The 25,965-nt window shown below is 36.2% G+C and overlaps 5 protein-coding genes across 9 annotated transcripts in view; 4 read left to right on the top strand and 1 right to left on the bottom strand.

Moving 5' to 3' along the window:
* Nucleotides 1-3,072: 3,072 nt before the first annotated feature.
* LOC132045576 (protein RTF1 homolog) lies at nucleotides 3,073-6,098 on the bottom strand. 2 transcript variants are annotated; one of them, XM_059436171.1, is made up of 2 exons: nucleotides 5,946-6,098; nucleotides 3,073-5,209 (listed from the first exon to the last, which is right to left on the bottom strand). In XM_059436171.1, exon 2 carries the CDS (start codon nucleotides 5,168-5,170, stop codon nucleotides 3,221-3,223), a length of 1,950 nt encoding a protein of 649 aa, XP_059292154.1. In that variant the 5' UTR covers nucleotides 5,171-5,209; nucleotides 5,946-6,098; the 3' UTR covers nucleotides 3,073-3,220. The 2 variants fall into 2 exon arrangements, with proteins under 2 accessions (XP_059292154.1, XP_059292148.1); XM_059436165.1 differs by having other exon boundaries at nucleotides 3,073-5,212; nucleotides 5,946-6,096.
* A 1,567-nt stretch (nucleotides 6,099-7,665) lies between these two features.
* On the top strand, nucleotides 7,666-10,368 carry LOC132048212 (uncharacterized). The gene is made up of 4 exons (XM_059439121.1): nucleotides 7,666-7,953; nucleotides 9,229-9,396; nucleotides 9,485-9,720; nucleotides 10,122-10,368. The coding sequence occupies exons 1-4, from the start codon at nucleotides 7,666-7,668 to the stop codon at nucleotides 10,366-10,368; spliced, it is 939 nt and encodes a 312-aa protein (XP_059295104.1).
* Nucleotides 10,369-11,743: 1,375 nt separating this feature from the next.
* LOC132045553 (uncharacterized) lies at nucleotides 11,744-14,763 on the top strand. Of its 2 annotated transcripts, XM_059436150.1 has the most exons (4): nucleotides 11,746-12,166; nucleotides 13,367-13,534; nucleotides 13,615-13,850; nucleotides 14,203-14,763. In XM_059436150.1, the coding sequence occupies exons 1-4, from the start codon at nucleotides 11,879-11,881 to the stop codon at nucleotides 14,450-14,452; spliced, it is 942 nt and encodes a 313-aa protein (XP_059292133.1). In that variant the 5' UTR covers nucleotides 11,746-11,878; the 3' UTR covers nucleotides 14,453-14,763. The 2 variants fall into 2 exon arrangements, with proteins under 2 accessions (XP_059292137.1, XP_059292133.1); XM_059436154.1 differs by lacking the exon at nucleotides 13,367-13,534 and having other exon boundaries at nucleotides 11,744-12,166.
* Nucleotides 14,764-14,912: 149 nt separating this feature from the next.
* Nucleotides 14,913-18,441, top strand: LOC132045535 (uncharacterized). The gene is made up of 5 exons (XM_059436119.1): nucleotides 14,913-15,715; nucleotides 15,865-16,028; nucleotides 16,737-16,975; nucleotides 17,890-18,349; nucleotides 18,386-18,441. Exons 1-4 carry the CDS (start codon nucleotides 15,370-15,372, stop codon nucleotides 18,137-18,139), a joined length of 999 nt encoding a protein of 332 aa, XP_059292102.1. The 5' UTR covers nucleotides 14,913-15,369; the 3' UTR covers nucleotides 18,140-18,349; nucleotides 18,386-18,441.
* A 1,436-nt stretch (nucleotides 18,442-19,877) lies between these two features.
* LOC132045541 (uncharacterized) overlaps nucleotides 19,878-25,965 on the top strand; it is a 13,852-nt gene continuing 7,764 nt past the window's right edge. The window contains exons 1-4 of one of the 3 annotated variants that reach the window (XM_059436124.1): nucleotides 19,878-20,286; nucleotides 21,091-21,258; nucleotides 21,352-21,587; nucleotides 22,535-23,042. In XM_059436124.1, coding sequence (XP_059292107.1) covers nucleotides 19,999-20,286; nucleotides 21,091-21,258; nucleotides 21,352-21,587; nucleotides 22,535-22,790 — 948 coding nt within the window. In that variant the 5' untranslated portion in view covers nucleotides 19,878-19,998 and the 3' untranslated portion in view covers nucleotides 22,791-23,042. Of the gene's footprint in view, nucleotides 20,287-21,090; nucleotides 21,259-21,351; nucleotides 21,588-22,534; nucleotides 23,043-25,965 lie in introns of those variants that run through there. The other 2 variants (XM_059436130.1, XM_059436140.1) reach the window with 2 other exon arrangements.

Raw genomic sequence — 25,965 nt, 5'->3', positions numbered from 1 at the left:
TCCGGCGACCCACCTCTGTTTAAATTAGCCGACCTCCCCGTCCTTTGTCTTCCAATTCTATTGTTTTCTTTATGTAATTTTTCCCGTTTAAATTGCAGCTTCTCCACCAATTAAATCTCTCTTCCCCACTAACAGTCACCATTCCCTCTCACGTCTGCTTCATTTTGTTGTTCTCTTCTTTTCTTTTTAGTTTCTTTTGATTTTTTACATTCGAACTAGTTCATTTTCTGGTCCACTCTTCTATTTCATTTTCTAATCTAGTTCTTTTAGTTCTCTTTTTCTTCTTCAATTGAGTTCCAGTGGAATTTTGAAAATCGAGTGTGGGGAGAAGCCGCAAGTGGGTTGGGGGAGGGACATCGGGGTGGGGTTTAGCAAATGTGTTTTTTTCTTCTTATAATTTAGTTTAAAATTATTACTTCACTCCCAAATGTCACATGTCCTCTTTTAATTAGTCATCATGCCATGCCACTTGCGAGTGTATTACACACACTTTGTAATATTAGCTGATTGTCAAAAAAGTGTCTAACTGGAACAAATTCGATGTAATTTGCGTGCTCGATAGGTACAAGGTTTAGTTGATGTGTCTAAGTGAAAGATGTTATCAACTACATGTGTCTCCCGATGGATTCATAATCTCTCTATAATTTGTTGTTAGGGGCAATAATAATGCCAAAAAATGACAGTCCGATGCATTAAGCTCTACCTTGAATGTGTGACCTGCAATAGAGCATCAATAATGCTATTTATAAGAAATTACCCTAAAAATTTCGCCAGAAAAATCCGCCACAAGGTAAACTTAGCCATTTAAAGGCTGTGTACTTGATGTTTGTTCTGGAGTACTGATCCCATTGCTTCTCTGCTTCTTGGGTAGGCCACAGGCCACCTCGTGAGTCGTGGAAAATCTTTACTCAAGCTCAACGTTTATAAGTATCAAATTGATAAACAAATATTTTATATTTTCTACCTACATTTTTATCACGTAATCATGACTAAAAACAACAACAACAACAACCCAGTGAAATCCCACAACGTGAGGTCTGGGGAGGGTAGAGTGTACGCAGACCTGACTCCTACCAAGGTAGGACTACTGCTTCCGAAAGACCTCGGCTCGATAGAGAGCATAAAAGCATAAAAAGAGGTCGGATAAGGTCAAGAGATTCAAAGCGATATGGAAATGCAAATAACTAAAGCGACTAAGCCATGATGCTTATTTGTAAAGAGGCCGATGGTTATCATAGATAAAATAAGATAATCAAAGTACAAGATAACAAATAGTAGCAGAAATCAAAGCACAAGAATTTATATCGCGATAATGTGACTACTAATATGAAAGGATAAACGTTACTATCTACTAGCCTTCTATCCTAATCTGAGTCCTCCATACCCTCCTATCTAAGGTCATGTCCTCGCAAGTCAGAATCGCGCTTATATCCTATCTAATCACCTCTCCCAATACTTCTTCGGCCTACCCCTACCTCTTCAAACCATCCATGGCCAACCTCTCACACCTCCGCTTTGGGGCATCTGTGTCTCTCTCTTCACATGTCCAAACCATCTCGGCCTCGTTTCCGCATCTTGTCTTCCACCGAGGCCACTCCCGCTTGTCCGGATAGCCTCATTCCTAATCCTGTCACTCCTGGTGTGCTCACACATCCATCTCAACATTCTCATCTCGGCAACTTTCATCTTTTAAACGTGAGAGATCTTAACGTAATTGATGTATAATTTATTTTAATTTATATTTTACCATAATAAATTTTTATAATTTGGTGCATAAATGTAAGGTTTTTCTGCAACCTCCTCAGAAGGCGAAGCAAAATTTGAAATAAGTGTCGTTCACTTGTCCATGTTCAATCCTTGTTACCTGTGATTAGCCACAAGGAAATTTGATATTCTTTTCGATTCTCAGGGTGTGTTCGGTAATGAAGGAAAATGTTTTCTTGAAAAATGTTTTCAGAAAAATAAATGATTTTTTTTTTTCGTGTGTGGCACTTAAACAAAAAGTATTTGTATCTAATCTAAACAAATATTATTGGAGATAGTACGGGTGTGGGGTGTCGGGTGTGGGGATTGGGGCTATCGAGGTGGGTGAATATGGGGTAGTGTGGGGATAGGGGCTATCGAGGTGGGTGAAGATGGGGTATGTTAGAGGGTGGGAGGACTCGATCAATATGGAATGTCACTTGTGAAACTTATTATTCCTACCGCTACTAGGAAAGTCGTTTTCCTCGTTAAATGAGGAATTTCTTTTCCTATAAAAAATATTTTGAGAAAATTTTGACCAACCGAAACATGAGAAAATGGGACATCTCCATACCGGAGCACACCCTGAACGGTCCAAATTGATTGCCATTTTTGGGAAATGCACAATCAGGAAAACAAAGTCACCAAAGCATACAAGAGCAATTTTTTTTTGCTTTAGTGGGTAAACTAGAGAAGAATTAAACAAGTGTTCACTCCAACGCATCCTTAGTAAATTTCTTCAGACTTTGATGCTGATTCCAATTCCAATCATGCATTGATTATGTAAAGAATCTCAGTGTCCAAGTCCTCTCTCCACTAGCCAAAAATTGATCACAAATTATTCTCCTTCACATAAAAGTTCCATTATCTTGGTGCTGGTACTACGTTGTGTTTTTTCCCTTGAAATCTTAGGGCAGGTTTTAATTTTCGCTAGAAACTATACAACATCATGGGGTTTGGGGAAGGTAAGGTGCATGTAGACCTTACCACACCTTGTGAGGGGTAGAGAGGTTGTCACTAATAGATCCTCGGCTCAAGAAGAGCAATTTCAAAAACAAGTTTGACAAATACAAGAATAAAAGCTATGATGAAAATACTATAAGAGAAAGTATGATATCACATAAAAATCAAAGAACCTCCGAGGCCTTTTGTTGGCGTATGAGAGGTAAAGGTCGAAAATTTTGAAAGATAAAGAGTGATGTTCTCAATGAAGCTCAGAAGACCCCTGGTAACTACCAGAAGGTCTTTGCCATAAAGCATAAATCCAAGAGCAATTTCAGTTCAAAATACTTGACATAACAGTTTAGTGCACTTTAGTTTTTAAAAAAAAACAACATACCCACTTTAGTTTCACAGTTTGTAAATGAATTCCCAGTAATAACAATCCAAAGGAAGGACACCCCATTTGGCTTAACAACAAAAAGCATAGAACAGCTCATACTTGGACGAAACAGATCAGAGTTAACAGCAGTACATCTCAAAGGAGCCCTCTCCTTCTCTTGTAATCACTAACACTCAAAGTTAGTACGTGCCTTCTCCCGTCATTCTCAGGAACTCTACATCCAACGGTTGCTTCTATCCTCTGTTTTCGAGCCAGAAATCCTGCTTGGCCTCCTTGAGCCCCTCCAAACTTCTGAAGCACAGTCAACGAGATAGGCAGATCGAAATCATGCAGTGTGTTTGATTCTGTTCCTTGATCTACCGGAGCATTTGTGTCCACCAACTTTCCAGCGCCCGCTGCAGCCTGCAAGGCTGCTGCTGTAGCTGCCATTCCCCCCTCAGCAGTTCCACCAGCTTCAGTAGCTGTCAATGCAGCAGCAGCTTCACCATTTGATGCCCCTTCTACTGCTTCATTAGCATTTTTTGAAAAATAATTCGTAGACCTAGTCCACCTTCTAGAGAAAGGATCATACCCAGCCTCACCAGCCTTTAACAGTTGATTCTTTGGTCTGACTTCTGATGCATTTTTGAAATTCTCGACCCTGTTCTTCCGGTTCATCTCAGCCAGCCTTTTGGCCTTGTCATCTTTCTCTTGAACTTTCCTGCTAGCCTCCAGTTCCTCCAGTCTTGCCTTAATCCTCTCCGCCTCTGCTTCATCATTCTTCATTTTGGCCACTTCCATCTCCCTTCTTAAACGATCCTTCTCAGCAGCAATATTAAGTGGCCTCCATGTTGCAGACTTTTTCTGCTGCAACATCTGCTTTACAGTGTCAGCAGAGTAAACAAATGTGTTAGATTTCTGTATGGCCTCTTTTTTTTCCAACACATCCTGTTTACTGGGCATACGACCACCACTTCGTTCTACTTCCCTTACCCACTGATCAAACTCATCCCTCAGAGGAGCCGAGTCTGAAACCATAGCCATCTGCCACCTAGCAGCAGAGCTTTCATTGCCCCAAACAACATTTAGATATTTTGATGTGGTTTTATTTTCTAGCTTGTACTGTCGATTAGGATCTGAAGAATCAACATTGCGGACCATACAAAGCCTATAGATAGGACCAGACCTTGACCTCCCAATGCCAACTCTTACAAAGCAACCCACAATTAACTCATCAAAGAAGGGCTCCATAAACCATTTTGCCAGTTTTGATCGGCGAATGGAGATTTCTTTTATATCCTCAAACGTTGGCAACTGTGACTCCGGTGATTCCTTGTCATCATCACTGTCATCCATTCCATCATCAGCTGATGAATCTCCCTCATTACTATGTGAATCACTTTCTCCCCTGGTAGGACTACTACCTAGGGTCGCAGCTGTAAAGCTTCTACGTTTGATTGGCGAATAACCCCTGCTTCCAGAACCTCTTCGATCTGCATCTCTAAGTTTCCATTGACTCTCCGGATCCTGCTGTCTCGCTCGTTTTGCTCGTATCTCATTCAATGCATCATCTCTATCAGCTGCCCTATCCAAAAATCTTGTTGATGAGCGCTTGCCAACACGAGAATGTGGAGGCGGTGAACTTTGTTTCTTGAGCAGGTTCCTATCCTTAATAATTTTGTCATGCAGACTCCTATCAGATTTCTTCGCTGCACGCTCAGTCAATATCATTTCTCTATCCAGTTCCGTCATCTGAGCAAGTTTTTGCCGGTCTTCATCATCCTTATAAAGATCACTTCCAATAGAATCATCATCACTATCGCGCCCATCGCCATAACCATCTCCATCATCACCTTCTCCATGACTGCTATGATCATCATCTCTTTCCGGATGGTCCAATCTCTTCTTGAGAGGAACTTGTGAACCAGAAGGTTTTCGACCCGAATAGCCACGATCATCATCAGAGTCATCGTCCCTTGAATCACTTCCATCGTCAGAATATGAACTCTTCTGATGTCTTCTAGATGATGAAGGTGGACGATTCCTTCCACCGGTATTCGTTCTACCAGCAGCCTCCAAAAGCAAATCAGTTAACTCTTCTTCCATCGTCTTCTATTCCCACTCAGCCACTTTGGAGAATAACAACTACTTCAAAAACCATGCAAAAAAAAAAAAAAAAAATAAAAATCAACAATTACATATATTTGACACTTTATCCAAAATGAGAGCAATAAACACAATAACTAGCAGTTTGACAATAAACCGAAAGGAAAAAAACAAACCCTTTACAAAGCCAAACAAGGAAATCTAAGTAGGCGTTTGGCCATAGAAACCAAATATTTTTCACTTTATTTGGAATTTTTTGAAGTTCAAGACCCCACTTAGTGGGATTTCACTGGGTATGTTTTTGTTGTTGTTGAGATTTTTGAAGTTGCAGTTGTGTTTGGTTATAGTTTTTGCAAAAAATATTTGGTTGTTACAAATTCAAGTTGTTTTTGGAATTTTCATGACCAAATGCTGATTTTTCAAATAAAGTGAAAAAAAAAATGTATAATTCTCATGACCAAACGGGTCCTAAGAGTACTAGTCAAAAGCACCCAATGAAAACCCTAAGGCTGGATATATGTAATACAAGAGAAAAAGGAAATAAAATATGGTGATGAACAACTAAACAGTTAAGTACTGATTCAGATCCATTCAACTCCACCAATCATTCAAAAACTACAAATTTTGTTCAATTAAGACAAAAATTTACCACTAAATAACTGCAAAAAAGGATGATATGAAGGAATGAAGAGATAAAAGAACATAAACATACAATTCAATTGTGACGAAAAGGATGATATAAAGCAATTGAGAGAGAAAAGAACATAAGACATACAATTTGATTGTCGAAGAGGAGATCGCCTGAGAGAGAATGCAAATTAGGGCGGTTGGTAGTTCTACTTGGTTAGGCAGTAAGATTCTAATGCAGGGTCATTTGTTTGTTTTTCAATTAGATGAAATTGGGCTTGGGCTAAGCCTAAAGTTGTTCAATTTGAATGGTCCCAAATAAAATCTTTTTAAATTTGTAGTAAAATATAGTAACTTACTACTAAAACATATTTGTACATTTAGTAGCTGGTTAGAGTTATAGATCTATCATCTATGTATCATTTTACGTAGGAATTATCTATGCAGGCTTTAGTTATTTATGCATTAGTTATTACACTTTCTGTCCTACATATAATAATATATAAATTTCTCATGATTTCTAAATTTCAAACCAAACATCATATTAATTTTATACATGAATAACTTAACTCCTAACAAGCTATCAAACATGGTATTATTTATACAGTATTTAGTACCTGCATTACTCATTCCAAACCAAACGACCACTAAAAGTGTTACAAAAAAAAACTAATATGACGAAAAAATTAAACTTGAATGTTAAAAATCTAATGATACTATTTTATTATATATACATCTTACAAAATTTATTAGCTTCATGCCTTTTACGAAAAGTAACACCTCAAAAAAGAAACAGGAAGTAAAGCGACGTATAAAGGGTGTCTGAATAAACATAATATTCGCCTTTGATAATTGTAACAATTATGAAAGAAATCCGTAATATTTATGAAAGATGAAGAATACAGATTAAACGCAATCTTTAACCGTAAATCAAAAAGGAAAGAGGAAGTAAACATACATATAAAGATTGCCGAACTAACAATATTCGTTGTGACTCTTGTAACAGTCCTGAATCAAGTTTGTAATCATTTTCTCGAAATCCATTTCTTCTAATTTCTTGATTCTCTGCAAATGGAGTTTCAAACCAGATACTGATGGGGTAACAAAAAAGAGTTTAAGCAAGAAATTGCCGTCTATCTAATTTAATGTACAGGTTCTTTAAAAGCAGAATACCTAAGGACCCCTCTAAATTTGGTTCATTTTATTGTAACTATTTAAAAATCAAACCTTATCAACGTGACAAGTTCCTTATATTACTAATACTCGATTCTTCCATTTTTCTAGTATTAAAATGCGTCATAAACCGAATTCTAGGACTACCAGATACAATAGGTAACTGGACGTTTGACCCTGCCGTCATTCAAAGTTGTTCTTCAAAATGTGTAATGAACCAAATCGCGGCCGCTACTAGTTGAAAATTGTGATGGAATGAATAGGATTTATACTTCTTTAAATAAAAATCTCAAGTTGAGTCCATATATGAAATACTTTTTGGTAAAGAATATTTTCTTTTAAAGCGACCTACATTATGCAAACCGGAATTAGTAATGATCATAATATGCATAAGAGACACCTCGCGGAAATCGTTTCCTGTTATCTTTTACATTAATTAAGTACTACACTGTGTGCTCATTTTTACTTGTCTATTATATAAAAAATAAATTATTTCTTAGTTTACCCGTAATATTAACTACTCAATCTCCAATTATTTTTTAAACTTACTAAAATTATATACCAATTAAAATGAGTATCATGATAAAAATACGTATTTTATTTATTGTTTTCTTTAAGCCGAGTGCAAATTTCATTGTGACGAGTAGTATAAGTGAAGGGGTTAGTGTGAAAGTGAAAGTCAAACACAGTGAGAGATGGACCAAATAGAGCATAAATTGGTAAAAGTGAATGGGCTAAAGCTCCATATAGCTGAAATTGGAAATGGGTCTTCTCCAGTAGTGTTGTTCTTGCATGGTTTCCCTGAGATATGGTATTCTTGGAGGCACCAGATAGTTGCTGTGGCTAATGCTGGTTTCAGATGCATTGCACCCGATTACAGAGGTTATGGACTATCCGACCCGCCACCCCAACCCGAGAAAACCACATTCTCTGATTTCATCAATGACTTGATTGCTCTCCTTGATGCTCTTGGCATTTCTAAAGTGAGTACTTCTATAGTTCTGTTACTATATAGTATTTGATTTGAGATCCACATTACACTTGATTATCATTATTATTTCTTATCATAATTGACTTAATAATGTTGAAGGTGAGTCTTGGCGAAACTGTTAAAGTTGCTGCCATGTGACCGAGAGGTCACGTATTCGTGGAAACAACCTCTTGCAGAAACGTAGGAAAGTCTGCATCCAATACCTTCGTGGTCTGGCCCTTCCTTGGACACTGCGCATAACGGGAGCTTAATGCACCGGGCTGCCCTACTTGACTTAACGATGTTGCTTTTTTCTTGTAATTTTGTTAAACTGATACTAAAGTAAATATTATATACTTTTCATTTTAGATGGCATTTGATAAGTTTCATACTTTTAGGCTAAAGATCACTGGCGAAACGGAATTCACTTAGGATGTTTATGGTCTAATATATATATGTAGAAGAAGTTATTTTGGACCTATATACACATTACAATTTTCTATATACGTAAAACAAACTTCTGATGAAAGGTGTTCAACTGACTAACCTTCACTCTATGTGGCTACGCCACTTCTAGGGATTAATACGACAAATGTTTTGCCTAAATTGGAGCTTAACATTGGTCATTCTGCACTCTCATCCTTCCCATTTGTTTTTAATAGCGATTATTAAGATATTACTGAAAGTATGAATTTTATTATTTTTTTGAGAAACATGTAGGGTCATATTTTGACTTTTTATAATGTATTAAAGTAGAATAAGTTGCATTAAGAAGAGTAAAAATGGGTTTCATAATGCTAGACTCTTATGATCATTATCTCACTGGAATGATATGCAGACAAGCTGATCATATCATTCCTGAAAGAAAAAGGTACACATATAGAGACATTTGCTAAAATAACAATAGATGGATAGACAGACATCCTATTGAACTTAGTTTCCGGGCTGAGAAAGTAAAAGCAGACAACATTTTGGACAATCCAAAAGATAAAAATGGCATAGATCTAGGGAGTAACTTATTGATCTTGATACATAGAACCCAGATAGTGAATTTGTTTCGCTGGTCTCGTTTGCTAAATTGTCCACTCTCTGTCTGCATAAATGTCCTTTGAACGTTTCTTGGATCATCATAAGGAAGAATGCCAAAAGTGGGAAATTTTAAGACAGAAAACTTTGATTCGTTATGTCTTATATCAAACAACAAAAACTCCTCATATCGTTATTAACTTATTCCTTGTAATGTACATTATACTATTTAGAGACCCAATCTGACAACTTATATTGACAGGTAACTCTAGTTGCTAAAGATTTTGGTGCTAAGCTGGCTCAGATAGTGGTTCTTTTACACCCTGAACGAGTCACAGGAGTCGTCACATTGGGTTCCCCTTTTACACCTTTAGGTCCTCGGAAATTTCTCGAGGCCCTTCCAGAAAGCTTGTATATTTCGAGATGGCAGGTACATAATGTCCTTTGACATCTTTTTGCTCAAAACAGTTACTGTATATTTGTAATTTTGGCAATTAAGTAACTTCTTTTTTCATCAGGAACCAGGAAAGGCCGAAGCTGATTTTGGCAGACTTGATTTTAAAACAGTTTTACGCAACATATACATCCTCTTCTCCAGAAATGACATACCAATAGCAGCACCTAATCAGGAGATAATGGATTTAGTGGATTCATCAACCCCTCTACCCCCTTGGTTCTCTGACGAAGACCTTTCAGCCTATGGTGCTCTCTATGAGAAATCTGGATTCCGAACTGCATTGCAGGTTCCTTATAGGTAAGAGATTTATGGCTAAGCTTCTGGGAACCAATTACTTATTTTAGAGAGTTGAGGTGTTTGGCCATGCTTTTAGGAAAAAAGTAAGTGCTTTTGAACAATAGCCAAAGTTGTTTTTTCAGAAGTGGAAAAAAGAATTGATTAGTCAAATACAAACAACTACTCTCAAAAAGTAGTTTTTCTGAAAACACTTCTGACAAAAAGCACTTTACAGAATAAGCACATTTTAGAAGCTTAGCCAAATAGGTTACTAATGCATATACTAGATCAGGAAGATTCGTCATGTAGGAAGATAAGGGAGAACTTATTGCAGATAAGCCTTGAACAAAGCATGTCTCAGTTCTTTCCACTGTGCCATCTTTAAGTATTTGAAATGAACCTCTGCCTTTACTATATCACAGGTCGCTGAATGAAGAGTTTAACATATCAAACCAAATAATTGAGGTTCCAGCACTGCTAATCATGGGGGAAAAGGACTATACCTTGAAATTTCCAGGAATTCAGGACTATATAAGAAGTGGACGGGTGAAATGCTTCGCGACCAATTTGGAGATAGTGTACTTGCCAGAAGGTTCCCACTTTGTTCAAGAGCAATTACCAGACCAGGTCAATGAGCTAATACTCAAGTTTCTCAAAAGTCATTCTTAATCTAGATGTTCAACTTCTTGAATTTTGGAGCTGCAAAGCTGCGCGTTTGCTCATGAGATCTCAAATATTTCGATTTGAACTCTCGTGTCAATTGTAACATCCTGCTTTGGACAAGAAAGTCCTGTATCAGTGGCATCTGTTAAACCATACTATCAGCTGTGTTGCTCAGACCCTCCATAAATGTTGTCGTACCCGTGGTCGGATCCTCTAAAAATACATAGTTTTTGAAGGATCTGACACACACCCAACGATATTTTTGAAGAGTCCGAGCACATGGACTTTCAGTGCACTGTGTAATGAAGTTAGCTTCGTTTTTGTCCAATTTGAAGAAGCGTTCCACTATCATCTCATCTCAAGGCTAGGCTTTTGTTTTGTCATTAGAGAATTGTGGCTTCATATTTCTCTTTGTTCTTTCCTTCTTCTTCCTTGTGACATATGAGTTCATTTTCCCTTTTATACATCTCTTATTAGAGGAGATAAATCCAGTACACAGATCAAATACATTTGTTTTCCTTTTTTCTACTATGCGATCCATTCTTTCCTATTTAAAATAAGTTATTATTTGGTGATTCTTTTGGACTTGTTTTTTTTTTTCAGGAAAAAAAGAAATGACATAAAATTTCGACATTACAGATTATATTCTTGTGGTTATACTGGTATAGTTGGTAACTTTTACAAGTAACAACATACAGGGTGCAAATTCACATAACAAAGAATATCTTTATATAAATTAAAATGGATGACAAGAAAGATTTTGAAGAAATCGTTCAAAAAAATATCTTTTTAACAATGTGTTGATATGATTAGAAGGGGCGATATAGATCAAACCCCGGACGTATATTCATTTTAGCATCTTGGTTAATCGAAAAAATAAATTAATTGACTATATAGTGCAATGGACATATGGCTTTTTTCTATCCGGTGTTTCCGGTCATTAATCCGAATTCTTAACTCCAAAAGCCTTGCTTTGAGATATATTATAAAGTCATAACGGACTCTAGTCCAAAAGTTAATTTGGTCATATTCCCTATCCCTATTAAATACTCCAGCCGTCCATTTTAAGGTATAATAAAAATAAATGTGTATTTTTACTCAGTTTAAAGAATTAATAGATAGATTATTTTATATCTATTTTATTTTGATAATGTTAATTATTGAGTTGAAAATTTGAAGAAATGATTAAAGTATGTTTGATTGATTTGAATTATTTAGATGATTTATATAATTAAGAATTATATGATTAAATTATCATTTTATTTATTACTAAGTATTGTGTGTCATGTCCATTTGTCCAATATGACAAGTAAAAAAATGGATGAGGGGAGTAAATAATTTCATAATTTCCGACAAATGTTATACCTTTTTTTTTTTCCTCCCTTATTCCCAATTCAGCAATATCCAATTCTTCCAAACAAAGCGGATAACTGTCCGACATTTCCAAAGAAAACAGTGTCGGTCAGTCTTCTCTCCATTCTCAAGTCTCAACATACTCAAAGTTAAAAAGAGAAAGATGGAAGCAATAGAGCACAAATACGTTGAAGTGAATGGACTAAAAATTCATATAGCTGAAACTGGAAGTGGGAATTCCCCAGTTGTGGTATTCTTGCATGGTTTCCCTGAAATATGGTATTCTTGGAGGTACCAAATGATAGCTGTAGCCAAAGCTGGTTACAGAGCTATTGCACCCGATTTCAGAGGATACGGGTTGTCGGATCAACCACCCCAACCCGAGAAAACTACCTATCTTGATCTTGTCAATGACCTCCTTGCACTTCTTGATGCTCTTAGCATCTCTAAGGTATTCATTCATCTTCTTGAATTTTGAGATAGGCAAGCTATTTTCTTATATTGTGTTAAGTTTAAAGTTCTTTTTTTATTTTTATTTCCCACCCTGTGTCCGGTACTTGGATCCAATTAATTCGAATTCGCGCTGGGTAAGGCTCATTAAAGTTCATACCCAGAGCTAGAACACTAAGAGTGGAGAGATGCTATCCATCCACCACGCCCGTTGGTGGTATTTCAAGCTTAAAGTCCATTCCTCTTTCCCTTTAGTGGCTGGTGCTAAAATAACAGAAAAAGAAGAAGAAGGTTGAATCGAAATTCATGACCTGGATCTAATTTTGGATTCAGCTGCCATTTTCTAATACTTTTTGGTTAAAATATAAATGTCCCTTGAAATTACTTAAAATATTGGTAGTAGACTATTAGTAGTTTAAATTAAGAAGTTTTGCAGTTAAAAATGTTTTTAAAGAAGCTTGAAAGCCAAAAAGGGTAATTGATGGACTCCTCAAACAGTGATAGGTGTCATTCTTTCGGGGATGGAGTTTGAGATAGTAAGTTTGAAATAGTAAGGAATGAAAATTGTGCTATGTTACTTGCACCAAGGCATATAGCATATGGCCTTTTCCCCTTAGCCACGCTTAGCACTGGTGCTATTGGAAGAGTTAGAACTTAAAAGAATAAAAAAAGTAGAAATCTTAAGTTAGGGGATTATAAGAGTGCTTGAAGATGTTAAGTATCGAAGAAAAGAAAAATGTTTTACGATTCAAGGAATGACGTGCTATCCTTATTACAGGGAACTTAAATTGGCTATTGCAAACTGCTGTATGTGAAGCAGGAGGAATATGTTTAGAGTGCTTGAGTAAGCATACATAGAAATCTAGCCTTCTTTAGCTTTCATAATCAAATACAATAGGATTTTAGTGAATCCATTTGCAGTATTACTGTAGTTAGTTGCTACATCATCTTAAGTTTGTGCAAAACTTTAGTCATTCTTATGTTGTGTTTTGTTAATTTGCATCCTGAGTTTGTACAAAACTATAGTCATTTTTAATGTAGAGCTTGCATTGTTATATCTCAACCAAAGAGATCCTTTTCCATGTTCTCGGTAAATTTAGGTGAAATAAGAACTTGATATATGTTGGTGTTTAATTATCTCCATGTTTCCTTCTACACACTCTCTCTCTCTGTTCATCTTTGTGTCTGCCCAAAAATGTAGGCTTTTCTCATTGGCAAAGACTTCGGATCTGCTGTCCTTTCCCTTTTTGTTCTTCTCCATGGGGAGAGAGTCTCCGGAATTATTACCATGGGAGTGCCGTTCTTGCCCCCACGATCTCCCAAGTACACTGAAGACCTCCCCGAAGGCTTCTATATTTCACGATGGAGGGTATGTTTTCGCTCTCTGGTTTACATTCTCTATGATATCAATCCTATCTCTCCTCGATCTCCAAGAAATTTTCTTTGCAGGAGCCTGGGAGAGCTGAAGCTGATTTTGGTCGCATTGACGCCAAAAGAGTAGTGAGGAATGTATACATTCTTTTCTCCAGAAGTGAAATACCAATAGCCAATGAAAATCAGGAAATAATGGACATTGTGCAGCCTTCAACCCCGCTACCACCTTGGTTCTCTGAGGAAGACTTGGATGCATATGGAGCTTTGTATGAGAAATCTGGATTCCAAACTGCTTTGCAGGTCCCCTATAGGTATCACAAATCTCTCTGTTTGTTTGAGCCAGAAAGTCTCTTTTGACAGATTTTTCTCTATCCCACTCTCATGCATCACGGATAGTTGTTATATATAGCTAACAACAAGGGATTTTGCTTTGATGTCATTTGCGGACCTAGTGACGATAAGCAGACTTAAGAAAGTAAACAGTACTAATTAAGCTGAAGCCCTAACCTCTTTCCATTGTGTGTTTAACATTCATGAAATGACAGCAAATTCAAGTTATAGGAATTTATTCGATGGTTGGTTGGCTACTGATCTCCGCGTCCTGATGTCATCTTTTTCTATTTTCTTTTTTTCTGGTTGTTAATGAATTTCATCATGCAACAGGTCATTGCATGAACAAGCCAACATTACAGATCCAAGAGTTCATGTTCCAGCACTATTTATTGCCGGCGAGAAGGATTATTTCCTAAAATTTCCGGGGGTTGAAGACTACATAAGTGGAGGACTCAAAAGTTTAGTCCGTAATCTGCAGATGGTTAACTTGCCAGAAGGAACCCATTTTGTTCAAGAACAATTACCTGATGAGGTCAATCGACTCATGCTCGACTTCCTTACTAGGAATAGCCAATCTTGAATAATCATCAGTAAGGCTTTGTTGAAAAGCTTTTAACAGTTAGGTTTGTAAGTTTGTTGCATCTATTTAGGAAGTGATCATGAGTCACTCCATCTTTGATATTCTATCAAGTCCTTGTTTTCTACATGTATTATTGTAATGCAGTAAGCCAGTGACCCAAGAGGTCTTAGTCTACATCTTCAATATCGTTGGTGTCTGGATAAGTAATTAAAGTATATGTAAACTGCCACAACACTTTATAGTGTAATTTGTCCAGTCTACTCTCCTGGTAAAGCTGAAAAGGGATGAATAAATGTAAAACTACAACTGGATATTCTGTCTGCATATTCAAGAATTCTATTTTGTTCATAGTTGTTTCCTAATAATTTGACTTGGTAGAAACATATTTTAAAGACAGGAGAAAATAAACAGATAAAAGTTGTGTGTCTTCGATGATAAAAATGATGGAATATGGAATTTGAAAAGAGTTATACTCTAAGTATCCCAATTTATAACATCCCTCACTTCTGTGCGAAAGTCAACTTTCAACTTGATATTGTTATTAATCTTTAATATGTACCCTTTTGAAAAATATTTTTCCTTTACCAAGCAAGCAGCATACCATGAGAAGAGCTAAGAGTGCAAGGGGTTCATCCGAATCTCTTTCGTCGAAAATTTATACTACATATACATGATTTAAATTACTTCTTATATACAGTAGATATTTAGCCTCTTTGAATTCTCTTGATAAGAATCTTGCTCCGCTACTGCACCTTAAAGCATTTTCTATACACACTTATCACCACGAATTATTGTAAGTATTTATTTGTCGATAGTGATTAGCGGAGATGCTTTTCTGCTATAGCATCAGGAATCATGCCAGCTGTCTTCTCTGAGCATCACATGAATTCTTGAAAGGATAAAATAATCCCACACACATGTATTTCATCTTTTTCTTTCCTAAGGGGGATTTTTTTTTAAGAAAAATTAATAAGATGGAAGAGATAGAGCACAAGTACATTGAAGTGAATGGGCTAAAGCTTCATATAGCTGAAACTGGAAGTGGGCATTCCCCAGTTGTAGTGTTCTTGCATGGATTCCCTGGAATATGGTATTCTTGGAGGTACCAAATGATAGCTGTGGCCAAAGCTGGTTACAGAGCTATTGCACCCGATTTCAGGGGATACGGGTTATCGGATCAACCACCCCAACCCGAAAAAACCACCTTTCCTGATCTGATCAGTGACCTCCTTGCACTTCTTGATGTTCTTAGCATCTCTAAGGAACTCCATATATATATTCATCTTCTTATATAAAGCATTACTTTGAATAATCATTTTCCCTAGAATGAAGATGTGAGGATTCACATAGTTGATCTCAACTTCAGGCTTAGTTGTTATTGTTAATCATTTTGCTTATAATGATAATGTAGGCTTTTCTTGTTACTAAAGACTTTGGAAATTTTGTTCTTTCCCGTTTTGTCGTTCTTCATGGGGAGAGAGTCTCTGGATTTATTACTATGGGGGTGCCATTTTATTCTCCACTAACTCTCAACCTTCAAGGCCTCCCTGAAGGATCCCATCTTGCGAGATGGAGGGTATGTATGGTTCTTGCTTAATTATTTTCTGAGTGCATACGGTGTGTTTGATATGGTGGAAAATATTTTTTAAAATTTTCATGTTTGTTTGGTTAAAATGTTCCGTAAAATATTTTATTTAGAAAAACAAGTTTCTTAAAAATGATGAATATGACTTTCTTAGAAAAATTAGTTTTAATAGAATTACGATTTTTCATGTTTGTTTGGTTAAAATGTTCCGTAAAATATTTTATTTAGAAAAACAAGTTTCTTAAAAATGATGAATATGACTTTCTTAGTGGAAGTAGAAAAATTAGTTTCATAATTAGCTAGCATTCCATGCTGATTATTTCCTCCCTACCCCGCCTCCCACTCCTCGCTCCATCGGTCCTCATCCCCCGCACCCCCCCCCCTCCCCTTTTGCCCCCACCTCCGCACCTACATGTGTTTGCCTAAATTATATATAACTGTTTTTGGGATTATATGTTCTGTTTACTTACTAAACATAAAAAAATAAAATAAAAAATTAGTAAGAAAACCATTTTTTTTCAGGAAAACATTTTCCTTCCAATCAAACACACCCATATTATCAATTCTAGCTATATAATATCTATTAAATGTCAGTGGAGAATATATTTTTTTATACCAAATACATCTGTGTTATCAATTATAGCTAGCTCTCTCTCTCTCTCGATAAATCTTGGAGATACTTATTTTAATTGTTTGCAGGAGCCTGGGAGAGCTGAAGCTGATTTTGGTCGCTTTGACGCCAAAACAGTAGTGAAGAATGTTTACATTCTTTTCTCCGGAACTGAATTAGTACCAATAGCCAATGAAAACCAGGAAATCATGGATTTGGTGCAACCTTCAACCCCTCTGCCCCCTTGGTTCAGTGAGGAAGACCTAACTATATATGGAGCTTTGTATGAGAAATCTGGATTCCAAACTGCTTTGCAGGTTCCCTATAGGTATCACACACATCTATGGTTTATCTCAACTATCAACCTTCATATCATTACTCGAAAATTGTATTAAAACACTACCTGCTTTGCAGTATTATAGGAATTGTTTTGTCTCAAAAAATATTTTCACTCTCCAAACACCAGATTCCCCCCCCCCCCCCGCCAACAAAAGTAAGTCATTTTCCAGAGTGTTTGTCATACTAAACACACACACATACTGTGTTTATTCATGAAACAAGCAAATTCAAGTTATAGGAATTGCTACTGCTAATGAGAGTGTTACCCCCTACTTGTAGAGGCAGAGTTAGAATTTTGAGTTTATGTCTTCTGAATTCTTAAAAAGGTTAGTTCATTGATTTTTAGATAAATTGGTTTGCATATATTAAGTGATCTTTTAAACCACGTAGGTCTATACGACTGACCAGAGTTACTAGGTTTTGCCAAACTCGTAAACAATACGATAGATCCGCCCCTGCGTACATGATCGGTGCTTGGTGGATGCAAGTTCAATTGAATCTCCTCCGTTAGAAAATTATATTGTGTAAATAGGATAAAAACCAAATTTTTAAATGCAAATATATATTGTTGTATCCCCTTAACATAAGGAAGATTTTAGGTTACTCACCGATGTGGTTCAAACTCATAGGTTTAAATCTTTGGTATGACATTCTTATGTTATTCCGAATCTCCTTGTTAGAATTTCTAGGTACGTCACTGTATATCTGCACTGGTAAAGAATGCAAGCATAAGATAAAATGGCCGAGGTGCGAGCAAGCCGACTCAGACCACCTTACTAATCCAGGAAAAAGAATGTTGTAGGAACTGCTTTGCTGTATTGAATAGTTTCCTGATACATTCTTTTTCTCTCTCTTTTTTGTTTTTTGTTTTTTTGATTGTCTATGATTTACATCATGCAATAGGGCACTCCATGAAGTAGTCAACATTACAGATCCAAGAGTTAACGTCCCAGCACTGTTTATTGTGGGTGAGAAGGAGTGTTTCCTCAAATTTCCAGGAATGGAAGAGTATACAAGTGGAGGAATACTGAAAAGTTTAGTACCAAATTCACAGATGGTTTTTCTGCCAGAAGGAACTCATTTTGTTCAAGAACAATTACCTGAGGAAGTTAATCAACTCGTGCTCGGCTTCCTTGCTAAGTATAGTAATTAATTTACAATGAGGGATTGTTATTTTTATTGTTTGATGGAAGAGCAAGTAGTTACCGACAGTTGCAACGTAGAGAATAAAGAGAAGCAATTGAACCCCCTCTTGCCAACGCCTAGCTCCGCTCCTGCTTTCTTGTTTCGGTTATATTATGAATATTGGATAAAGGACAATCTACAAGTTCGAAGAGTGCCAAAGACAAAGCATAGTATTTAAGTTGGAAGAGGGTATATAGTATAAGCGGTACTTTAGCAAATTTGACAAAATCAATGATCATGAAACCGACTCTAGTTTAATTTAACTTCGAACACCCTGGTTTAGTACCGGAGTTATTGGTTGTGTATGTATCAATGGCTTCCAATTGACTACATTACAAACAAAACAAGTGGAAACCTAGACGGCTAAACGTACTTTTTATTAATACAAAATTAGATAAACTGATTATTAGCAAATAGATACATATGAATTGAACTAGTCTTAGACAGGATAATGAAATATTCACTTGCACTTGGTGCTTATTCTAAACCAGTTAATCTTGTGGATTCTGCTTAATTATATGATTGATCACAATTCACAAACGGAACATGTTGAAGTTAGGTAGGCCAGTAACTAACTTAACCTATGATTCTGTGATGACATCCTAAAGTAATATTTTTTTTAGATATGACTTCTAAGAAGATGACAGTATGCTAACTTACAGAATATTCTGTCATACTCACCTGACCTTCAATAAAATTCGGCCGGTGGTCCTTTAATCAGGAGAGGAAAAAAAGAAGGGATAATGGGAAACACGATACTACCAAAAAAGAAAATCAATGGTAATATATTAGTACTATTATTCTCTCGTCCTAATTCATGTGATGGTGTTTGGTTGAACATAGAGTTTTGAAAAATATATTAGATAATGGGAAACACGATGCTACAAAGAAAGAAAATCAATGGTAATATAGTGCCACTATTTTCTCTATTTTATTTTAGGTGAAGTATTTGATTGAACAAAAAATTTAAGAAAATTAGATAACGGGAAACACGGTGTTACCAAGAAAGAAAATCAATGGTAATATACAACTATTATTTCTGCCATTTGATTTTGTGTTAATTGATGTTAGACTGAACACAAAATTTGAGAAAGATTGACAGGATTTTTAAATTGGACAGAGAGAGTACTAGTTTATTAAGTATCTTTGTACTTGGAAGTCTAGCTAATAATAACAGCCATAATAAATTATGTATAGCAGGAAAATTGCCACGAATAATTATATGGAATTTGTCGATACTGTTTTGCAAAGATGCTTTTTTTTTTTTTTACCAAGAATCATTCCATCTGCTTCACACGTTCACTAAGGGACAAATTTGACTAGAATAATTTTGTATTATATATACGATGCATAATTAGTGCTAGTACTAACGGGTCGTTTGGTGCATGGTATAGGCTGAAATATCCCAACACTAATTTTTTATATCGTATTTGATAGGAGGTAGGATAAATTTATACCTCCTACCAAACACTATACAAAATGAAGCCTTATCCTAGGGGTGGGATATTCCACCTTATCCCACTTATTCTGGGATTATTTTATCCCATAATCCCAAGAAGTGGGATAAATTAGTCCCGGGATTATAATCCCAGGATAATTTTTACTAACTACCTAGATGGGATAAAATAATCTCAAGAAGTGGGATAAATTAGTCCCGGGATTATAATCCCGGGATAATTTTTGCTAACTACCAAACGACAAGTACTTTAAAAAATCACTCTGTCTTCTCTGACCTTCATATGAAGTAATTATAAAATCCCAAACACATTTCATTATCTTCTTACAAATAGAGCAAAAAGGCAAAATCATATTCAACAGTTTCCAAAAATGGAACAAATGGAGCACAAATATGTTGAAGTGAACGGGCTAAACATTCATGTAGCTGAAATTGGAAGTGGGAATTCCCCAGTTGTAGTGTTCTTGCATGGTTTCCCTGAAATATGGTATTCTTGGAGGCACCAAATGATTGTTGTGGCCAAAGCTGGTTACAGAGCTATTGCACCCGATTTCAGAGGATACGGGTTGTCGGATCAACCACCCCAACCCGAGAAAACCACCTTTCTTGATTTTACAAATGACACCCTTGCACTTCTTGATGCTCTTAATATCTCTAAGGTATATTCATCTTCTTATATTTTGAACAAAAAAAGAATGTGTGTTTTTTTTTTTTTTTGAGATTGTAATGTGGACTAACATTAGTTGGTTATTGCCCGAAAATGAATTAGTGGTTTGAAGTTATAAATAAAATATAAGGGATCCTGATTTGATCGTTTGTAGATTACATAAATGAAGATCCTACTTTATAAACGTGTCAAATAAGTAAGGCTCATCAACTATTGGCCAGTGATGGGTAAACGCTCTATATAAATATAGGTCAACTCCTTTCCCTAGTTACCATAAGAATAACCCTGGCTTATTCGGTTACTATCGTGGTTGAATTCTGAAGTTATTAGAAGTGGAGTATTACGTTTCTTTGACCCTAACTCGAGATTTATGTACTATATAACTCGAGAGGAGAGGATTTAAAGAGGTTTCATGTAGTATTTAAACTAGCAATGTTGTTGAGTTTGACATACTAGCTTCAGTTTTGACAAAAATTTTAGCAGTGACTCTTGAGCTGGGATCTGGGGAGGATAGAGTGTACGCAGACCTTACCCTTACCTTATGTGGTAAAGAGGTTGTTCGACTCTTGAGGAACAATCAGGATTTTGTGATTTGAACAGAATCTGATTTAAGGTGGTCTAAGCTCATAATGTGAAATGCACGGGTAGTTGTTGACTTGTAGTCTACAAGACTTCAGAGCTAGTTCTTTATTGCTCAACCAAATAACTTTTGCTGTATACATGGAAAATTTAGTGTTATAAGTTGAAGATTATATCCCTATCCTATTCTCATCTTTGTGTTTGCCCAATAATGTAGGTTTTTCTCGTCGGTAAAGACTTTGGATCTATTGTCATTTCACGTTTTGTCACTCTCTATGAGGAGAGAGTCTCTGGATTTGTTGTTATGGGAGTGCCATTTTTGCCGCCACAACCTCTCGAGTTTAAACAAGGCATCCCTGAAGGCTTCTATATTTCGAGATTTGGGGTACGTACATCAATACGTTTTTTATCTCTAATTTGCTTTCGTCATTTATAGTTCCTCTTCAATCTTGGAGACGTATATTTTAATCCTTTGCAGGAGCCTAGAAGAGCTGAAGCTGATTTTGGTCGCCTTGACGCAAAAACTGTAGTGAGGAATGTATACATTCTTTTCTCCAGAAGTGAATTACCGATAGCCAATGAGAATCAGGAAATCATGGACATTGTGCAACCTGGTACCCCACTACCACCTTGGTTCTCTGAGGAAGACCTAGCTGCATATGGAGCTCTGTATGAGAAATCTGGTTTCCAAACTGCTTTGCAGGTTCCTTATAGGTAACACAAACATCTACTATATGTTTTATTTGAACTGGAAATTCCCCTTTCAGAACTTTCTCCTCTCAAACTCGGACCTTCTTTTTTCTTCTGATAACCGAGGAATCCTCGAGGGGCCGGGAGTACCGCACAATTTGAAACTCAGTAAATAATAGGCCCGCCCCTCTACTGGGAGAGGCAGACTTGAGAAATAACTAATTCCAGTGTGTTACTAACATTCATGAAACTGCAAACAAATTCAAGTTATAGCACATGAGAATTGCTGTGACCCAGTGGCGGAGCCACTCTTGTCCAAGGAGTATCAATTGGGATCCCCCGGTTGGAAAATTACGCCGCATAAATAGGTAGAAAAAATTACCGCATAAATAGGTAGAAAAAATTACTAATCTATACTATACGTTAAATCCCTTTGGTTTCGTCGTGTGTTTACTTCTTTATATTTTGACTCCTTGTTGGTTTTTTAAAATATGGGACAGCAAAAAAGTTAAAAGTATTGATTGGAAAATGTCTCTCAATGATTTTATTAAGCATAGGGGCTGCTTTAAATAGCCAATTTAACAACAGAAAATCTGCAGAATAATTTCAAAAGCCTAAATTATCTCAACAACCTAAACAAATCTAATAGAAATTTAAAATTCGATTCATCCTAAACCTAAGCAACTTCATATGCTAAAAAAGTTACTGCAGTAACTAAAGCAAGCTTCAACACTCCTCTTAGTGAAAATCTTGGCTCTGCAAATGTCTGTACTGGTAAGAGAATGCATGTACCTTGTGAAATAGTCGAGGTGTGTCCAAGCTGACTCGGACCACCTTTATCCCAGCAAAAAAAAAAAGACAGAAAGAGTCATAAGAATTGTTTTGCTGGTTTCTTACCTACTGAACACTTTCCGGATATTTCTTTTTCTCTTTTCTGTTGTTGGTTGCTTATAAATTTCATCGTGCAATAGGTCACTGCATGAACAAGTCAACATTACAGATCCAACAGTTCATGTTCCAGCACTGTTTATTATGGGTGAGAAGGATTATTTCCTCAAATTTCCAGGAATCGAAGAGTACATTAGTAGTGGAGGACTCAAAAATTCAGTACCTAACCTGGAGATTTCCTCTCTGCCAGAAGGAAACCATTTCGTCCAAGAGCAACTACCTGACAAGGTTAATCAACTTGTGCTCGAATTCCTTAATAAGAATAGTAAGCTGAAGTAAGGCCTCGTTGTTGTTGTTGCTCCGTCTACTAAGAATAGAAAGTTCCAATAAGTGCCTCGTTGTTGTTGTTGCTCCGTCTACTAAGAATAGAAAGTTCCAATAAGGCGGCGTTGTTATTGTTATTGTTATTGTTGTTGTTGTTGTTCCTTCAGTAAGTCCTAGTTGTGTTTTACATACATGTAATATATTGCTGCAGTGACCCTGCAATTCCTATAAAAGCTGGAATTGAAAGAAGAAAATACTACCATGTTATGATAGACATGTTCCACCTTTCTTTCTTGTTCTGTTATATTATGAATGTTGAATGTCTGGAGCTATTATTTTGAAATACCAGTGCCGTTATAAATTTATTTGAATTGTCACGTGGAATGCTAACCACATTTAAGGAATTTCATTTTACTGTGAACCCAACATGGTAAAGCAGCAAACGTAACAATGTTTTAGCTTTTTTTTTTTTTTTCCTCTCCGGAGGTTTGGAGGAAATAAGATATCTTGCCCTTTTATAATTTGAATAGAAAAAAATGACTTTCTCAAATCTCTTATGTGTTTTTCAAATCTCTTATGTATATAAAAAAAATAGAAATCTTTTGTAAAAAGGTAATAAAATTAAAAAAATAATTGTAAAGGGCCAAAAGCCCATTTCTCTCGGACGTTCGTGCCAACTTCATATTAATCAAATGATTGTTCCCCTGTTGGACATAATACAGTAGTTAAAAAATTATTATTTCATGTTATAAACGAGTCCATTTAAAATTAACACGCAGTCAATCAGTCGGGAAAAAATAACAAAAATAAAATGAGAGAAGAAAAAAGGGTAGTACTCATAGTCCCTATGAATAACTTTCTAGAGAACCCACTACACATTTTTTGAAAAAGTTTCCTGGACAGCCAAAAAAATTGATTGGACACTAAATCATTTATCACTAAGCCACGGAGATTTCAATTTAAAATACATCTCAGTTAGCTTGCTACCCAGGTTAATGAAAGATTAAATCATGAATTTACTGAAAAATGGATGCAACTTTTAGAAGAGGGGAGAGAATTATACAAATTTTTTTGTCATGCTTTATCAACCCAAAGAACCGCAAAAGATCACATACCACAAATCTCTCCAGCACGGGTACAAGAAAAGGACAATTTATGAAATGGTAAATACCAGCAATCGCTTCCCGTATGCTCTTGTTGATGCAAAGAAAGAATTACTTCCTCCGTCCCAATTTAAGTGTTTAACTTTTCTTTTTGGTCTGTCCCAAAAAAGTATTTTTTTATATTTAGTAATTGAACCGCAAGATTAAGAAGACATTTTAGTACATTACATACATCTTTAATATAGGATTACAAGGTTATTTTTTAAATTTTATGCAAAATCAAACCGGTTAGGATCCAGTCCAGTGATATTTCCTCCAGTTTTGTTCCGTAGAGTGTTAGATGTAGGACACGTGTTTATTTAAAAATGAAAGGACAAGATTTGTTTGACATTTTAACCATGGTTCTCGTTCCCCACATTCATCTCATCCATAGCGGAGAAAATGGATGCTTTGAGAAGACTCGGGTAGTGCCGCAATGGATTGGCTATTAACATCAAGTCTGATTGTGATTTATGGCCATTCATGTTGATTTTACAGCTTATTCACCTAATAAAGCAGCGTCGGCACTCTTTCAATTCGAATGGTAAGAACAAATTGTGGTGAGAGAAGAAAGCCGAGGAAGGCAAGGGTGGTGATGACCAGGATTGATGATTTGGAGGGGTGTACGGTGCTCCTCAGTCTCTGTCCCGGCCACGATCTGGGACCACTCACATTTTTGGCCGAGTATTGAAACACGGCAATGGGAGACAAACTAGGGAAAGAGAACCATGGTTAAAATTAGGGAAAATTTACTTGTCGTAACTACGAAGACCTATTTATGAATAATAGCCACCTTTGATTTTATTTATTGTTCATAACTAAAATATTTTCTTAAATTACACATCATAACTTAGTGTCGTATTTCACAAGTTTCTCTTTTTAAATTAGTTTTCTCTCACCTCTCAAATTTATTTCTCCCTCACCCTTCTTCTTCTCTCTCTCTCTCTTCCCTCTCCCCGCCTTTGAATCTTTGTCGCATCTATTTCCCTCGCTCGATTCCTTCAAATATGTCAAGTTACTTCGTAAGAAAATTGTTCGAATTGACGTCGCGAAGTGTCGTAATGACAAGAACTAATGTTAGACCTCTTCTTGATGGCATAGAAGCACATAATCTCGCAATCCTCGTCAACTTCGAAGAATAACACTAGAGAGCTCGTACCCACCTCTCGATTTAGTTATGGAGGTAACTCTTGTTGTCGATGTTGCTATAAATCGGATTTTGAAACTTTTAAGTTTCTCTCGATTTATAAATCTTGAAGAAAAGGGAGTGACGTTTTGGCTTGTTCTTTACTTTTTCGACACCGGCCACTTCTTCTCGCGGTGGCGACGGTGACGGTTCACCCGTGGTTAAACGCATATCCACCTCCGACGAGAGTTGTGGAGCCACGTCACTCAAGCGTTTGATAAATAATGCCTAAAAGATATTTCAAGATATTTCGTTGTATTTCAATGTATTTCTAATTTATGAAACAATTTTACGATATATTTCGTTCGTATTCCATCGTATATATGCATATCCACAATTTTATATTTCTTAAACAATCAACCATATTTATTGTATTCCGGTGCATATATTTTCCGTATTTGGAAGTATTTCTAAAAGTTTGGAATGGAGTAATTTGGAGAGAGAAACGTGGGTTGTTATGGAACTTCAACGGCATGCGCATACGTGGTTGATTTAATTTGATTACCATTTAAAATGAAAGAGAATCTATTCCATATATATAAATTTATTTTGACTCGCGCATTTATATTTGGTTGGTATTTCAAAAATGCGAACTCAGTTTAACTTTGTATTCTGTGTATTTCTGTATTTCAAAAAACGCGAAATACAACAAATATAACAAAAAACTAGCCTACGATTTGTAAATATAAAAGTAGCTATAAATTGTTAGAAATTGTTAAAAGTAAATTTGCCGTTTATGTAAGTTTTTCTAAAAATTAGAAGTGTCGGAAGAAAATAGTGAGTTGGCCGAAATTGACCTTAATTAAAATGTGCTAAGGTAAAAAATAGGTTTGGGTAACATTGGGCCAAAATTAAAATTTGA

This window comes from Lycium ferocissimum, chromosome 2 (genome assembly GCF_029784015.1).
Source record: "Lycium ferocissimum isolate CSIRO_LF1 chromosome 2, AGI_CSIRO_Lferr_CH_V1, whole genome shotgun sequence".
NCBI classification, from domain to species: Eukaryota; Viridiplantae; Streptophyta; class Magnoliopsida; order Solanales; family Solanaceae; genus Lycium; species Lycium ferocissimum.
The sequence above is the reverse complement of the archived record's forward strand: the minus strand, read 5'-3'. Positions and strand labels throughout refer to the sequence as shown.

Bases quoted from the DNA above. Each gene is read 5' to 3' on its own strand.
- LOC132048212 (XM_059439121.1), top strand. From the start codon at position 7,666: ATGGACCAAATAGAGCATAAATTGGTAAAAGTGAATGGGCTAAAGCTC. The intron at 9,397-9,484 runs GTACATAATGTC...TTTTTTCATCAG, and splicing joins TGTATATTTCGAGATGGCAG to GAACCAGGAAAGGCCGAAGC. The intron at 9,721-10,121 runs GTAAGAGATTTA...ACTATATCACAG, and splicing joins GCATTGCAGGTTCCTTATAG to GTCGCTGAATGAAGAGTTTA.
- LOC132045553 (XM_059436150.1), top strand. From the start codon at position 11,879: ATGGAAGCAATAGAGCACAAATACGTTGAAGTGAATGGACTAAAAATT. The intron at 12,167-13,366 runs GTATTCATTCAT...CCAAAAATGTAG, and splicing joins ATGCTCTTAGCATCTCTAAG to GCTTTTCTCATTGGCAAAGA. The intron at 13,851-14,202 runs GTATCACAAATC...ATCATGCAACAG, and splicing joins GCTTTGCAGGTCCCCTATAG to GTCATTGCATGAACAAGCCA.
- LOC132045576 (XM_059436171.1), bottom strand. From the start codon at position 5,170: ATGGAAGAAGAGTTAACTGATTTGCTTTTGGAGGCTGCTGGTAGAACG.
- LOC132045535 (XM_059436119.1), top strand. From the start codon at position 15,370: ATGTATTTCATCTTTTTCTTTCCTAAGGGGGATTTTTTTTTAAGAAAA. The intron at 15,716-15,864 runs AACTCCATATAT...TGATAATGTAGG, and splicing joins TGTTCTTAGCATCTCTAAGG to CTTTTCTTGTTACTAAAGAC. The intron at 16,976-17,889 runs GTATCACACACA...ATCATGCAATAG, and splicing joins GCTTTGCAGGTTCCCTATAG to GGCACTCCATGAAGTAGTCA.